At 36.5% G+C, this 17,146-nt stretch overlaps 1 protein-coding gene across 5 annotated transcripts in view; it reads right to left on the reverse strand.

Annotated features, from left to right (window-relative positions):
* ebf1b (EBF transcription factor 1b) overlaps positions 1–17,146 on the reverse strand; it is a 131,767-nt gene that overhangs the window by 35,642 nt on the left and 78,979 nt on the right. For all 5 annotated transcript variants that reach the window (XM_079847858.1, XM_079847857.1, XM_079847856.1 and 2 more), the window contains exons 7-9: positions 12,004–12,085; positions 8,141–8,282; positions 716–846 (exon numbers count right to left, since the gene is read on the reverse strand). In XM_079847858.1, the coding sequence (XP_079703984.1) occupies positions 716–846; positions 8,141–8,282; positions 12,004–12,085 (355 nt within the window). The remainder of the gene's footprint in view (positions 1–715; positions 847–8,140; positions 8,283–12,003; positions 12,086–17,146) is intronic.

A 17,146-nucleotide genomic window follows, 5' to 3' on the forward strand; every position in this document is an offset into this window, starting at 1 on the left:
ATCTTGGTATGTCTATTTTGTCTTTTTGCATCACTACTATCACTTTTTATGTGATAATTTTATATTGTTATTTCCATCAAGAGGTGCATGAATTTGTGGTTAAGATCTTGTATTGACAATGCAAGAGTCGAGCACTCTGTAAAGTCTCCTCCAGCACATCCCAAAGACGTTCAATGAATTTAAGGTCTGGACTCAGAGGTGCCGATTCATGTGTGAAAATGCTCCTTAATGCTCCTCCTAACCATTCTTTCACAATATGAACCTTGATTAATCTTGACATTGACATCCTGGAATATGGCCATGATGTGTCTTCCTACATGGTTGTTTAAGAAATGAAAAGCTACACACTCCATCAATTAGGGTTAGAAGAACTGTTGCCAAACATATAACAGTGGAAATTTGAGCCCCAAAACTAACCCCAATCTTAATCAATTCTTAAGTTATAATATATATTAATCAATGCCATTAATCAAATAAAATAAAACTTGGATCACAACAAGGAGAAAAAGACCATTTCTGTTTCATGCCGACTTCAAGTATATAGATGCTGTCAATATGTTCCTGTATGTCAATAAGTATGTTTCAGTATCACATTCAAAAATGACTAGAACCACGCTTTTTGAACAAACACCTATTATTATAATGAAATGGTAGCAACAATCAGTGAGAAAACCCAAAGTTCTGCTGGACAGATAGGAATGACTTGTAAGCTTACCTCACTCCAGACCAACATGGTGCCGAAGATGACCTGCAGTCCATCAAAGAAGTTGTCTCCAATGATGATGACAGTGGCACCTCCTGTTGTCCAACCTTCACTGGGACTGATGGCTTTGATACAAGGTGCAGCTGCGTCCAGAAACACCACAGGACCAATTTGGAGGAAGGAGAAAAGAAAAAAAAAACTTTGAGCATGTGTGCTTAGTAGTGTACTGTAGTGACCCAGCACTAGCATTACTTGTCCATTATTAGAAGTTTTATTGAGAACTTCTTCACATTCAAGATCAACATCAGAGTGGTGGATGCAGATTTCAGGGTTGAAGGTGTCACTTGAATGTAGTATATTTCCTGGGCTCTGAAGGAAGTCTCGACACCTCTCAGTCTCTTATTTCAAGGCCAGTGCAGGAAACCAAAAACACACAAATGTCACAGAGAAAACTCACACAGCTGGATCCAACTAAGAGTCCCATACCACACGCTCTGGAAAAGTGTCGGTGGTTTTCACAGCTCTCATAGCACACATTAGGCATAAAAACAAAGGATCACTTACATGGAATTTCCATCCAACACTACTCCTGACCTGCATAGCCATACTTTGAGGGCATAGCAAGGAAATGCTTCAGTTGTAGCAGAACAGTGAGACAATGCCTCAAATTATGGGCCAGACTGCCAAAAGATTTACTCTTTTAGCTAGAAGGATGCAGTGTCCAATACATACTACAATTCATTTGTTACTAGGCCATATTTCATGGTTGATGATAGAGTCATGTGAAATATTTATGCAGCGATTTAGCACAGTTTTCGGAGAATGGTTTTTGGGTTTCTTAAACTATTTATGTTGCACTTTCTATGTCCCAGGGGTTGATTTAAAAAAAAATGTAAAACAGATTTCAACTTTTTACCATGCCTTTATGTTTTTTGCTGCTGCTGCTGTTCTTATTTTGGCTACTTAATGCCTTTGTATGTATATATTTTATTGTTTTACTCTTGTCCCAGATCCAGACTTTCAATCTTTATCTTTAAGTATAAAATTCAGTCAGAAACATTTTATATATTGTGACATAAGCATTAGCATGTATTGTGTGTAAGAAGTAATTTTGATCAATTGTTTTGATCATTTCCAATCAATCACACACATCCAATCATTTTGTTGTTTTGCTGGTTAAAAGTCTCTTCACATCCTGATAGCAATCACTAAGTTAAGTGGTGTAAATGTATTCATATGTATATATATCGTCTGTGGAAGGTGTAGGACCATAAAATGTCCTACCTGCCTGTCAATGTATGTATTTCCATACCTCTGCGCACCTGCTCGCGCAAACATCACACGTCATCATGTAGAGTTAGACAGAAGTCAGTCACTGAGCGCTGAAACAGCAGCCACCTTCTACGGTTCCTCCTGAACCAAAACAACAAGCCTATGCTGCGTTCACGCCATAACTACTGTCATTTGGAAGAGAAGGAAACTCGGAGCGGTTTGTGACTCGTTTCAATGACAACACTATCAACGGCGAAATGAACCTGCAGCAGTCAGGTGGTACAGGTCAGTGCTCTTTAAGTTGTTTATGTTAATTATTATTGTAACGTTATGTGCTTTGAGACATGAGGTAGTTTAACGCTGTCTCTCGTCTCGTGATGCTTTGCAAACTCTATTCATGTGTTTTGAAGAAGGCGTGGCTTTGGAGAAGCTCTGAAAGGAGGGTGGGATCTCATGCTTTCAAAGCTAACTTGCTATTGCTAGCCACTCCGAAAATTGCCTACCCTACCTTTAATGACATTTCACAAAAAAAGGACAAAAATAACAATTCTCCTGTGTTGCATTGTTAGAGGATAAATGAAATAAATTAGTGAGAGTGTGAAAAATGTGTTTTAAGAAACTTTATTTTCCGAAGTCCACATGGCCAAAAGTGCCCACAGGAACGATTTTTCGTAAAGTTGAGCACTAGTGAAACAAGTGAGAATGTCAGAAGATCTTGAAAAAGATTCCAAATTGTTATTTGGTTAAAAAGACAACTTAACAAAATGGCCAAATTGTCACGAATATCAATTCTTCAAGTGTCCTAAGAGTAGAATTTAACATAATGTGTGTTTGTACGTTCTCCGTGTAGATAAGGTGACCTTAGGCCTCCTGCAGTAGGAGACACGTGTTTTTGTCACCGGGCGTCGAGGTACAGCAGCTCGTTTAGCGTGTTCTGTTTGTTGCTTTCCGCGGCGGCCGTGGATCAGGGGCTGAGTGAGAAAGGGACCACCACGGAGAAAGGTCAGTTTGCTTATTAGAGCTGTCTGCTCCCCTCCGAGACGCGGAGTCTCGTGCTAGCAGGGGGCAAAGAAAGCAATTTAGCCAGCCGGCGTTTACCTGCATTTAGCTCCCAAATGCCAAAGCGTCACTCACAGTAATGAGATATAAAGAGAGGACGAGTTGTGATGGGCCAGCACGACTGTTAGATCCACACGCTGTGAGATGCAAGTGGGGTAAGATATATTGTATTCTTGCTAGGCTAAGCTCAGCTGCCTCGCTAAGGGCTGCTGATGACGCATGGGAAAACTGGTGGAATCATTAAAAGACTGAAGTTACAGTGAATTTAAACAGTCAAATGGCGTGAGAAACATGTCAAACATGTTGCCCAATGAAAGTATTCATGAGGTCCAACAAAACAAAAGCACAAACAGTGTTTCATGTCTACCTTAAAAACGGTAAAAATGTAGGCACTGTAATACTTTAATTTGATAGTTCCCCAACATACATTCTACTGACTATAAGTAACTTTGCAACTACGTCAACTTATTCTACTAATCCGAACCCTAACCTAACAGTCTACCAATACTCTAATGACTGGTAGTTGACATGTAGTTGCAAAGTTACATAGTAGAATGTCTAAAGTGAACCATCGAAATAGTATTCATTTAATCAGTTACCTTTTTCTGCACTTTTTTTACAGGCAAATCTGTAGAATTCTTATAATTATTACTCAGATTAACCTAAATATTAATAAAAGATATGTGGAACTTATTCGTAAAATTGAAGAGTGCTCGAATTCTTGGAAATATGTCCATAAATTTCCATTTATTTTGCAGTTTCCATGATATTTCATGGAAATGATCATGGATATCATTACTATAATTAACTATAATAATATCAATAGTGTTTTTAAAATGAGCTATTATTATTATTATGTGCCAAGCACCATGTAAATACTGTATATCTGTAAACATCAGTAATTTGGAAAATAATTCATTGAGTAATGTTCTTTTGAATCTTTAAAAAAACAAAAAACATCTGGACTCTAATACAAAGGACATTTTTGAAAAATCAATCATTTGTTTATTAAATTCCAAAAAGCTATCATATTTAAAAGTTCAAAGGCCAAAAGCTTAATCTGTGGCCAATATTTATATTTTTTCCGTTTTGTAATTTGAAAAACATCCCTAAATCCTAATCACAAACAGCTTTAGATTACTGAAAAGAACAACTACCCGTGTTCTGTAAACACATGTTAATCTTCTCTTTTTACATGTCATGATTATGTCAGATGCTAAAAAGGACAAAAATCCAGACCTGGAGGGTGAAATGAGACACATGCGCACACACTTTGGCGTTTGGTGGGGTGGTAAAGTAGGGAAGATGAGGTGCAATCTGTGGCGGTAATCTTGGCGTGAGTGGAGGTTTTTGGCGGAGGCTGAAATGGTAGCTGGATTAAGCAGATGGAGACGCATGAATCCATCTGATAGGATTAAACTTTCTGTGGCTTTCTCTAAGCCATCTGCTCACCATGCTGCTCCGACACATACACACACACACACATTTAATTTGCAATGTAAAAAGTCTCGCACACAAAACACAAAAGCAAAAGACGGAGGTACGAACACAGGGCAACACACATTTGAGTAATTACACTTTGATAGACACAATACAGCACCAAAACACAACAAAAGTTACAATTAAGCAGATAAATATTAGGCAATTTCTGTTATGCACATGCCCATTCATGTCTTAATATGTTGGATGAAATACTCAACTCACAATTTTACATTGTAAAATTACAATAAAATATTTAAGAGAATTAGGGGGGGGGGGGGGGGGGGGGATTTCAAGATCATTTCAAGAAAGTATTTGTTATCATAATTGGTAATCAGTTTAAGGGTTTGTCCTGTTGTCAAATTCACTTTCAATCCTGTTAGTCTTAATTAAGCCAAATCCATTTAAATAACAAAAGTTGGTTCCTTAAGACAACATCCTCCAGGAAGGGATTTTTTGGAGGGGGGTGTGGGGGGGCCTGTTTTCTTATATCACTATGAGAATTATGTGCTGTTCTGTGGTAAAACATCCCATGCTGTTTGATAAAACTACAAAAATAAGTACTCAATTATTTATAAAAATGTCAAAAAATGGTAAAAGTTTATTCAAGGTGACAATATTCATGTGACAATATTTATTTCACAGGAACTGCACACCAGTAATGACCTTATTAACAACCTGAATGATTCATATTAATACAGCAAAAATAATAAACAATAGTTCCTCAACTGGTGGAGATTGGCTTTAGAAAGGTGGTGTGTTTGATTTGTCCATCAAGTCAATACATTTAAAAGTAAATACAGCCAAATAAAATAAAATAAATCCAATTAGATTCAAAACTAAAATCTGTACGGACAAACACAGAAACAAAACAGTGAATCTAAAATCACTGCCCACATAAGGTGTGTAGCACACACATACACATTAGTGCAGACCATGGACAGATTGCATCCCCTTTCCGTGTCCCTAGGGTTTGTGCTTGGTGCTCTGGGACAGAGAGACTGTCTTCCGCTGGGATGCATTCAGCTGAGCCATTTTTCCTGCTTTCCCTTTCTTATAAACTCATTTAATGCTGTAGGCTGGAGTATTTGGGGTCACACACCAACCTACAGCTCCAGGAGATAAATACATCCAGCCAGTTGTTGTCGAAGTTGCCCCCATTGAGTTCATTCTCACTGCTGTTGTCTTAATGAAACATTCCAGGGCCCATTAGAAGCTCAACCATGATAACCACAATTAATATCATCCCTTCTCTCGTAATTTACTGTGCACCACCTTTATAAACCATATACCACTAAATCTAATAGAAGCTACACGCAGTAGAGAAAAAAAAGATTGCCGCACAATTGGCTGTGAGATTCGCCAAACAGACAAACAAAACCTTAACAAGCACCACTAATTAAAGTTGTCCTGAGCATATCCATCTGAAATGCAATAAACTGAAACCCTAACCAAAATAATAATAATAATAAAAAAACAACAGAGGCCTACTGTCAGTACAATCTGTAAATCTGTACTTTCTGTCTTTCATCCAAATGCAAACAGACCTCCTGATAGCGCTTGATGCCGCCAGCACGCGGCAACAGACCCCAAGAGACCATCACAGCTTATCACACCATATTCATCCACGACCGTAAATCACCACATCATATGTTCTGTTCTTCCATCCAGATCCAACAAATTTCCCTGGACATCTAAATCCTTGACAGGCTAAATGGGACACTGATTGGATTGGTCGGGCGTCTAGATAAATACTTCAAGCATCTTTGTAAAACACGTCAACGTGGGCTCGGACTTGCACAGATGGGCTCTGGGAAAGCTAACGCTAATGCTAAAGCTAAACTCCACCAAGAGCCTCTACAGCCATATGATAAAACAAACAGATAATCCAAGACAAACACCCTTTTGAGGGAAAGACTTGCTTCCTGCTTTTTAAGAGCCATGAAATGGCTTTTTACTTTCAAGAGAATGAGTAAGAAATGACATTTCTGAGACAATTTTCAACATACATTATTTAAGCAAACTGTTAGTCATCAGTAATCGGTTGTGATGGATGTGGTGTCAAAAGCAGGATTTTCCGCTGCATTACGTCAGCAGGATATCAAGGGGAATGTATACTGACAATGAATGTGCAGTGTGACTTAAAAGCATACGTTTTTCAATAACAACTGAATTTGCCACATCTGCCCACAGGAAGTAGCCAAGGACAAAATAAACATCTGAGTGATGAACCAAACACAAAGGAGACCAATGATCATCAGAAACGCTTTAATTTGTATTTTGCAGCCATTTGTATTGGTATCCGAAACCATTATGGACAATTTCGAGAGCACTTATTCTGTCACATAACACAATAATGAGTGTACCGCAGATAAACACTCAACAGCAGTGTCCACATTCTCTCACTCGTTTTCATTCACTCATTCAGTGGACTATATTAGTGGAGTAATGTAGGGAACAGTGAATGAGAGGGCGATTTCACATGCAAACAATGTAATGTGTGCTAAAGCTAAACTTCCATAGTCTCTTAGCTTAAAGCAATTTGCAAAAAAATCCTCTAAGACGGCGAAAAGATGAAGAAATGCTGATTGTAAATGAATAAATACTGAAAAGTGATCAGGTATTTACCTTATATTCATGTGTTTGTATTTTTATACTTACAGGGGAATGATGCTGTTAGCTTAGCAACAAACATGATTGGAATCAAGTCTATTGGAGTCGAGTCTATACACATAAGGAACGGTTAACGTTTGTTCATATGTACCATGGTAATACATACTTAGAAGTACATTGGAGCACCATAGAATATGCTAATCGATTAGTACCATGGTGTTACCATGGTTCTGCCCCATACTTAAAAATCTGTGCATTTGGATTTAATGTATCTGGCTTTATGCATAAATCTTATCCTCTGTATTCAATTAAACACCACCTTAGTCATTTCTGCAGATGGAGGGATGGGATGGGGAATGAGGGAGGGCACAGGTTAGCTCTTTAATTAATCTCTGCTTCATCTTTTACTCTCTCCGCACCACTGGAGAAGTGACTTAAAAGGCCAAAGCTCACAGACGACTCCGACAGCGAAGCGTTATCTCTCACCACCTCATTCACACACACTGGATGGAGTTTTGTATCAACCCACTATTAATAAAATGTAGTCTTGTGTGTGCAGAGACTTACTGCATATTTCAACACAGTATAATAAAGTCTGAATGTACATGATCTGTCAGGGTCCCTGTTCACACACAAGCCAACCTCATCTTACTCTCTCTGACACTATTTCTTCATTTTTTTCTGTTGCAAACCAATTGGGATGGAATAAAGTTTCCGAAAGAACTAATCCGAATGAACTAATTCATTTAAATAAATAAGAATATACAGTTACACTTTATTTGAAGGTGTCCGTGTTACAGTGTAATTGTTCATTTAAGTACTGTGTAGTAATAATTAACTACATGTACTTACTATAGGGTTAGGATTGGGGTTTGGTTTAGGGTTAGTTGCTTGTAATTATGCATAATTTATAGTTATTCCTACAGCATCTAATGTAATGTGTAACGGGGACACTGTAAAATAAAGTGTTATGGAATCTGCTAAACTGTCGATGTTAAATCCGCAGTAACTCACCGTGCTCTAGATACGATTGCGTTCCCTCTGACGGGTCCAGTCGCCGAGCTCTTCTGCCATGTTTGGAGTTGTTGTGCACAAACATGTTGTCTGAAACAGCCAGAACGTGTCCTTCTACGCTCACTGTTGTTGACACAACCACCTGTAAAGAAAGGCCACAGGGCTTAAATGCACTAAAAAAAAACCTAAGTTGTAAATACTAGAGTATGTTTTATAAGAAAATACTCTTTCAGTCATTGATTTCACATTTAATTCAATCTGTAACGTGCTGTTTCTTTGTAATTAGTGGTGCTTGCCTATTGTTATTCGTCATACTTATTCTTCTTCTAGACAAAACTTTGGCGCGCTACTCGTCCCGCATCATTTGTCATAGACCCATGAATGAGGTGTCAAATCAACCAGCTCATTGAGCAGAGGTTTGCTTTATCTTTTCTAAGCGATCGGACTAATGATGTTCACACAGGGGACAAAAAAGTGAGCCCAAAAAATCTCACAGACTTACATTGATGGAATGTTTGTAAATTTGAATCTCATCTGCCACTTTCACACACAAACGCAGGGCCTAAAGGTCCGTTCACAACAAGAACGACAACTATAAAGAAAACTATAAAGATAACTATATTAGCATCCACACCAGTAGACGATATCGCTCTGTATATTCCAGACGTGTGCTTGTCTGCCACTTTAAATGCTCGAGCTTGTTACAGCAGGATGGATTCTGATTGGCTGTCAATGTTTTTTTATCAGCTGGATAAAATCGTTCTGAAAGTGATTCCAACGATATCATTTCTCTGTGCCGTTATCATTATAGCTGTGGTGTAAACTCTGCTATTCTTTAATATTGAGAACGATTTTTAACGAATCTTTCGTTATCGTCCTTGGTGTAAACGGGCCTTTAGGAACCCATTCTCTCTCACTCATTTGACTTATCAAGCAGCCAATAAGCAATGACCTAAAATCTTTTTAGCCACACCCTAGCAACCAGTTACAAGACCCTAGCAACCATCCCCCATAGACGTCCATTGAAAAATAGATGAGAGGGATATAAATGGATCAGAACATCATAGAGACATGTGAGTTTGGCTCTTTTGATTTGGGCAGACATGCAGTCTATTAGTTTAACCCTAATTAGTTTATTCCTAGCAACCATTTAGAGTACCCTAGCAACCGTGTTACATCACAAATAAGCAATATTTCAGCACCAGAACATTATACACACTTATGGTTCGTATGTAATTTCTGCACCACTAGCGGCATCAACCGAAACTGAAGCGGCGTCTCGATTAAAGCACTCGTAGTGTCTAATAATTTCTATGCTGTACACTAATTAACACCGCATACAAACACACCTCTCTGCCTATCCCACAATGCTCTGCTCTCTGCGATTGATTGCTGATAGAGGTTGGCTCGGATTAATTCAATTAAAAAGCGGGCAGCCCTTGAGCGCCCTGAGACAATGGCAAGAAGGTAATAAGTGTTTGAGGTTGCTGTGATGATTGGCACAAACGGGCCCTCTTAAGCCACAGAGGACCCCTGGTACCCCACATAGAGCCTCTTATTTCAATTGCTGTTGAGCTTTGAGTGGAAATTCTGCCTCTTCAGAAAAGAAAGAACTTGGAAGTCTCTGAGGGATGTGGCTAATCATACACTCTCGTTTTATTCTCTCTCTCTCTCTCTCTCTCTCTCTCTCTCTCCCTGTCTTTATCGCTCACTATCTCTCTATTTTAATGCTCACAGAGCTTGATGTTTATAGGGATTTGATTCCCTTTTATATCTCGATTGTTGCTCCTAGAGAGCAATGAGACTGACATTTTCAACTGGTGAATTCTTTATTAATTCTCCTGCTTCTCAGATTTTTCTCCTGAGAAATGTACCTTAGTAATCACGTTTCTCCACTAAAATTTCAGAAGAGAATTCAATATGAGCATATTTATTTCTCACTTCCAATACTTCATCTGACCAATCCACTTGAGCTACGCAAAACACATTAAATTTACATCTCTATTCCCACACTGTATGTCAGTATGTGTCTCATTTGCTTCTATTTTGGAGTAAAAAAAAACAAAAAAAAACTGCGCAACACTACATCACATTGTGTGTGTGATGGAAAGTCTCTCTCCTGCATTCTTGCACGCTTGCTGTGACAAAAATATGACTGCGTTCTGCTGCTAATTACACAATCACTGTGAGTTCGCTCATAGAGTGCTGATGATTCGTTTATAGACAGAACTATACAGACAGCTGCTGAGATAATATCTTACATCAACACTGAATACTGATCCAGGACAGGCTGATATTTTGGAAGCAGAATTTGTAAGCCAGCTCAATAAAACCAGCTCAATAATCACCAATTGAATAATTATGACAATTACACTGTAAAACATTATTGTTGGTTTAACTTAAAAAAGTAAAGTAACCTGGTTGCCTTAAAATTTTAAGTTCATTGAAATAAAATAAATTGAGTTAATACAATGAAGGAGAAAGGTTTAATCAACAGAAACTCAAAATATTATGTTATATTAGTTGACTTGACAAAAGAAAAAAAATTGTGGTAAATGGACATGGAAATTCTCTCATACTTCCAGTCAAATTATTATAAGATAAATATACACTGTAAAAAATTATATGATCAATGCGTTATGAAAACATATGTTTTTGCTTTAATTCATCACATTGCTTCAACTCATCAAAATAAGTTAAGCAGTTTTCAACTTTTATTTATAAGTTATACAAGATTCAACTAATTTCAAGTCGGTTTAATGTAATTTTTTAAGTTGAAATGACTTCAACATCCAAGTTGATTGTACTTAAAAATTTAAGGCAGCAACTTTTTTTTACAGTGTTGATAAATTTTCAAATCCAGATAAAAAGCAATGAAGCTCAAGAAGTCAGTCCTTGCATTTTGTATGATATTGATAGAATATATTGCACAAAAAAAGAGCTTACATAACAATGTTATTCTTTTTACATTCTCATAACATAAAGTGTATAAAAAGTGAATGAATGAGGCAACTATGAGCATTTATAGGAAAAACGGAAAAAGTGAAAAAGGAAAAGTGAGTTTAAAAAAAACCATAAATTTCAGACTTTTTATTAAAAAAAATTTTGTGTGTACTGTGTTATTTTTATGTGTTTCAGATTCTTGTCATCTGATGGGGTTAGGAACAGTGTGAAATCCTAATTAACAGGCAGTAGCAAGAGTGTGTGTGAGAGTGCTTGTGAAAGCAGCAAGGGTTACATTCCAATGAACGACTGGAGCTCAAGTTCTTGTGTTTCTTGCAAAGCAGTGATAGGTTATTTACTCAATGTCTCACACTCAAACACACACGCAATGCGTGAGTGTCACTGTTGTGCAATTATGCAGAGTGTTTACAGGCTCGGAGCCAGATTTTTAACACAATCAAATGCTGAAGAGTTTAAAACTACATGCAGAAAAAGGAATACACTGTAAAAAGTGAACAGTTGGATCAACTTAAAAAAATTACTTCAATTGGTAACACCTAAAGAAATTAAGTTTTCTCAACTTAAATTATCACGTTTTTCATGATAAAACATGATAATTTAAGTTGAGAAAACTTAATTTCTTTAGGTGTTACCAATTGAAGTAATTTTTTTAAGTTGATCCAACTATTCACTTTTTACAGTGTACAAAATATAATTAAACATAAAAAAAGTAGGTGCAAATATTCAAAATTATTTCCACTGATCAAAAGATATGAAAAAACACAATAAAACAGAACCAGACCAGATCGGCAAAAACAGGTCATGAGGTTTGGAAATAGTGAGTTGGAAGGATGCGTAGTTGTAAAGTGTGCAGAATTAACAGACTAATGAATGAAAAGGTTAAAAGATAAACGGTTTACCTGAAAGCGCCGCATGTCCCGTGGGTTTCCTGCATTCTTCAGGCAGTTCTGATTGCATTTCAGGAAAAACTTGAGAAAAAACCTGCAAAAAAGAGCAGAAATGATTGGTTAGCGGTGGACTGAAGGAATCCATTGAATGTTCTGAAAAACTAATACAGAATAGAAAAACATTTAAACGCCATAAATGGGCCAGTTGACCAGTTCTCCAGTTTACCAAACCTCTGACAGTGAAATTAGGCAGATCCAATTCAATCTCCTGATGCCACAGGGGAACCTTTGTAAGTTCCACAAAGATCCTTTGAGTCTAGTTCTTAAGAAAACATCTATGTACTGGTGCTTTAAAGATCCCATTGGATAATTTGATGAGTGCAATTTTCTTTATGTTGATGTATTTCTTGTTGAAACAGGAACTAGTCATGGGAAATTCCTTGTCGCTTCCATAGTGAATAGTGTGAATTTTTAGATATAGATGACCATAAACTTCACAGATACTGGGTAAAATACCAAAAAACAACTATTTTGATGAATAATGTGATGTTCATTTTTATGTCTTATTTCAAAATACAATTCATATCTTTCATGATGAGTATGTTGGTCATTTCTGAATCCTTTTGGGCAAGTAGTTTGACGTCATCTTTTATTATTATTTACTAGGATTTTATTTTTTTTATTTTTATAACACATTATAAAACATCATGTGGTGCAAACAACATGCAGAACATGACACAGAAAATGATATCTAAGAGAGGATCCCTGAAGACCCTCATGACTGTGTCTCTTAAAATACAGATAATTTGACCATTTTAGTACAAGGCAACGTTAGTTTAGGTTAAAAAATGTGGTGCGACTCCTTAAAAACATGGTATTTTTAAATGAGTAATTCATTATATTTGTAAATAAATAAATGAATAAACTATATATATATATATATATATATATATATATATATATATATATATATATATATATATATATATAAACATTAATGAATTTATTTACTTCTTAATTCATGGTTACACCACATGCCATCAAACATCAAGAACTTTTCAATGTCTAAACAACATTACCAAAAGGTTCTTCATAAAAAAAAAAAAAACGTAAGAACCACCAGATTTTTTGTGTGTGTGTATATGAGTTTTTACACATCCTAAAAGTTCAGTAGCACAAACACATGCACAGATACACACACAGCAACAGGCAGTGTGCAGAAATGTGGAGCGTCCATCTGTCGCGCTCCTGAAAACAGATCGCCGATTCAAAGACACGCACGCATCCAAACAGAAAAAAATATGTCTGTCTCTCTCATAATCATGGTAAGAAGAAAGCGGGCACATTCACGGGCACTATCACAAACCCTTCACTCACAGACTGGCTTTAGAGCTAAAACAGCACAATACCAGCTGCTCTGACTGGCACAGAAACAGTGTGTGTGTCTAACTGGATAATGCCATGGCACACACCCGTCTGTCAGGACCTTTTTGTCCTCGTGTATTTCTCTCTCTCTTGCCTCTTTGTTTGCAATTCTGTCTGTCTCCTTTGTCAATATGACACTGAATGTTATATAATGAATCAGCTATTCTTTTAATAACTTGTTCACACACTGTTTCAAACAGACCCACGATTGCTCTGTTCCAAAAGCTTCATCGCAACACAAAGGCTGTTCCAAAAGGTTGGTAACTTAATTATGCTGCCTCCTAAGATTACTCATATTAGCCAAATTTGAAGGCAGAATTGCATTTATCGTTCACAGCGAAGGCAATCCCAGAATGCACTGTGAAATATATACTCACAATTCATTCAGAGATGTTTATTGCACTTTATCTAGCTGTATCCGCAGATTTAAATAACAATACATATTGCTTGAGTTTTTGGTCTGAAATTGAAATCATTTTTAACCTAGCTTAATCCGAAGTTCAGATTTCTGTTATGAAAATTTGTTCAAATGAGTGCATATTCCACCACATTTGAAAAGTTATACATAACATGTAAAAAAAAAAAAAATGTGTGCTGTGATTTTCTATGCTTATTAAAGTTATTGAAGTTGCACAGTTAGCATAAAAACATTCTAATATTATACGATTTAAATCAATGGAAATTGTCAAGGGGAATGCGCAATTTGTGAATTAATTAAAAGGGAAGTTAGCTCTGAGGAAATCTCGAGGATTTGTTTGCAGATGCCACTAAGTTTTCATATTTAGCTTTCTAATACAATGGCATTCTTTGATTAAGTGTTACTGTAGATGTTCGTTTGTGTGTGTATATCCATTTTGATATGTGCCTTTAAAAGTGTCAGGTTAATATCAGGAGTCTGCTTAATACTTTTGACCTAATGTGGCACGACAAGACCAGATATAAAGCGAAGAGCACTGAGGTGTGTGTGGATCATCTCATGAACACACACTCGCAGTCACCCGACGGTTCTATAATTGAAAGGACCTTGCTGTCGTCTTCAGTTAAGAGCACTCCAATGAAGGCCAATTACTAGAGGGGTTGAGTGTGGAGCCGTACTTACTTACACGAGCTAACAGTGAGACACCTGTGACCTCTCTATAACACTGCAGATCACAATACATCGCCACTGATGAATCCATGAGAAAAACAGGAGAACACACCAAATAAAACAAATGTCCTTAGAGCAGAATGGAGAAAAAAAATGAATGGATCCTTCATTCAAGGTCTTTTTCGTACACATTCTGTTGCCTGGATCTCTTAAATTAATCAATACATTGACTTATACATATTCTGTGATTGGTATGGTTATTTATTTATTTATTTATTTTTATTTATTTTGAAATATCAAATAATTGGATATTAAGGCAAGGTTAGTTCAGTCAACTTCACAACATGAACAAAATCTCCCACACAAATGTCCATGAAACAACTAGCCATGAATCCCTTTACTCAAAAACCATTTCCGATACAATATGCATTACATGTGTCTACTAGGAAAAGAAGATTATTATACATATATTTAGATACATTATATTCTATTCTATTCTATTCCATTCCATTCCATTCCATTCCATTACATTACATTACATTACATTACATTACATTACATTACATTATATGTACTATAATATATATTATGCTTTTGAAAAATGCAGCCCTGGGCAAGGGACTGCATTAGAAGAGTAAATTTCGGGATTAAGTGTTATTTATGTGTTTTTCAGTAAAGGGAAAGATATTGGTAGTTTATGTTTAAGTATAATGTTCAGTTACAGGTATGTTGAACACTCAGGAGTTTCTGTTATTGGATGTTGTGGTTACCATTGTGCTGAAGAGTAGCGCTGTCAATTGCAATTTTCACTTTGATGCAACGTAATGTGTTTAATAACCGCAAATCACAATTTCTTATTCGCCGATCAACAAGGAGCAGGTGAGCGTGTGTCGAATGTGTCCATCCTGAGCTTTATTGGAAATTGTATGTTGGGTCAATGTAACTCAATTAAGTTAAAACAGAATTCCCTTGTTTTATGTTACATAAAACTGATTGAAGTAAGTTTTAAGAATTTGTAGGTAGAATCAGGCAGAAATACCTCCTTATTGCAACAACTGCAAGTTTTTACAGTGCATGTCTCATGATCAGTAGATCAATAAAGTTATATATCTCTCAAACTAAATTCAAACTTTACTTTTTAAATAGCGCAAAGTTAATAAAAACATAAAAGGTGTAAAAAAAAAGCAAACTACAAGACATGAATTCCTTTAGTCAAAATCAATATCAATCCAATCCATATTTTATTTGTCTTCTGTAGAAAAGTAGTTTTGTGAATAATATACCAATAATTAGGAAAAATTCACAGAGAGGGAGAATATACTGAAAATAATCACAATGGCATCATTTAAATACTCACAGCACTATATTTTAGCGCATTTAGCGCCTGCTTAAACTCGATTGCAAGTTAGTTGGCGGTGAAGAAGCAGGTTTTTGCATTTCCTTAAATTCAGGAGGGCTGATATCATGATGAAAGAGGAAGAGGGAGAGGTTTTGAGTGAGGTAATCTAATTTGGTTAGTAAATGGAAAGTAGCGGCCATAGTTGCCGTGCCATATTTCTGTATGGTGCGAGCCACACCAAGAGTAAATGAGCCCATGTGAACAGCACAGCAGCATAAATTATTCACGGGCTGAGATGGCAATTATGGCTCTGAGCACAACCAACATTAATATTTTATGAGGGCTAACGCACACTTCCAAGTGAATCAGAAAGAGAGAGAGAGAGAGAGAGAGAGAGAGAGAGAGAGAGAGAGAGAGAGAGAGAGAGAGAGAGAGAGAGAGAGAGAGAGAAAGGGGGGTCTTCCCTATCCACTTTCTTTGTATTTTTTGGGTCTCTCTCTTTGCACTCGCTTGCTTGGTCTCTATCTCTCTCAGCCTCTCAAACTATTCTCTTCTGCATGATTTAAATGATAGCATTAGCTATTGCCCAAATCCCTACAAAGAGATTTTGAGTTGTGTTATTACACATTTATAACATAGTAATAAAGCAGTTATAACATGCATTAAGTGCAAATATGAGTTTCTGAGCATTTACACACACCATTTGATTTTACAACACTGGACTATGTACATAAAGGACATGCTAATTGAAATCAAACATGAAAAATATACTTAAACATGACAGATCAATAATTTAGTTGAATACTGCAGAATTGGCTCCTGATGTAGTGGTGAGAACTCAATGCTGACAGCAGCAGTCACATGATACCACTGTGGCAACAGTGTCAATACTACCATGCCAAGAGAAATACTAGGCATAATCTTGTGTGTGTGTTTGTGTAATCCAAAAAAAAAAAAAAAAAAAAGAGTGGTTATATTTTATTTTACATTTTTGGGGGTTAATGTGAATTCAGAACAGCGTACCCATATGATCCCATACTTTATATTTGAGCCAAAACAAGTTATGCCACTTGTTTGTTACTAAATCTCATATTTCACACATCATAACGCACTAGAGAAGTATCTCACTTTTAATGTTAAAGCTTATTTCACCAAAAAATGAACATTTTCATAATTTTCTCTAAACCCATATGACATATAGCTCTTAAATCTCATCCTCGTTCACATACAATATAGTTTATCAAGATGTGTTGCATCAAATCTGGCGTCATTTACATCAAATATTATTGGTTCTCATTTGTCAT

This window comes from Squalius cephalus, assembly GCF_949319135.1.
Source record: "Squalius cephalus genome assembly, chromosome: 17".
Classification (NCBI taxonomy): Eukaryota; Metazoa; Chordata; class Actinopteri; order Cypriniformes; family Leuciscidae; genus Squalius; species Squalius cephalus.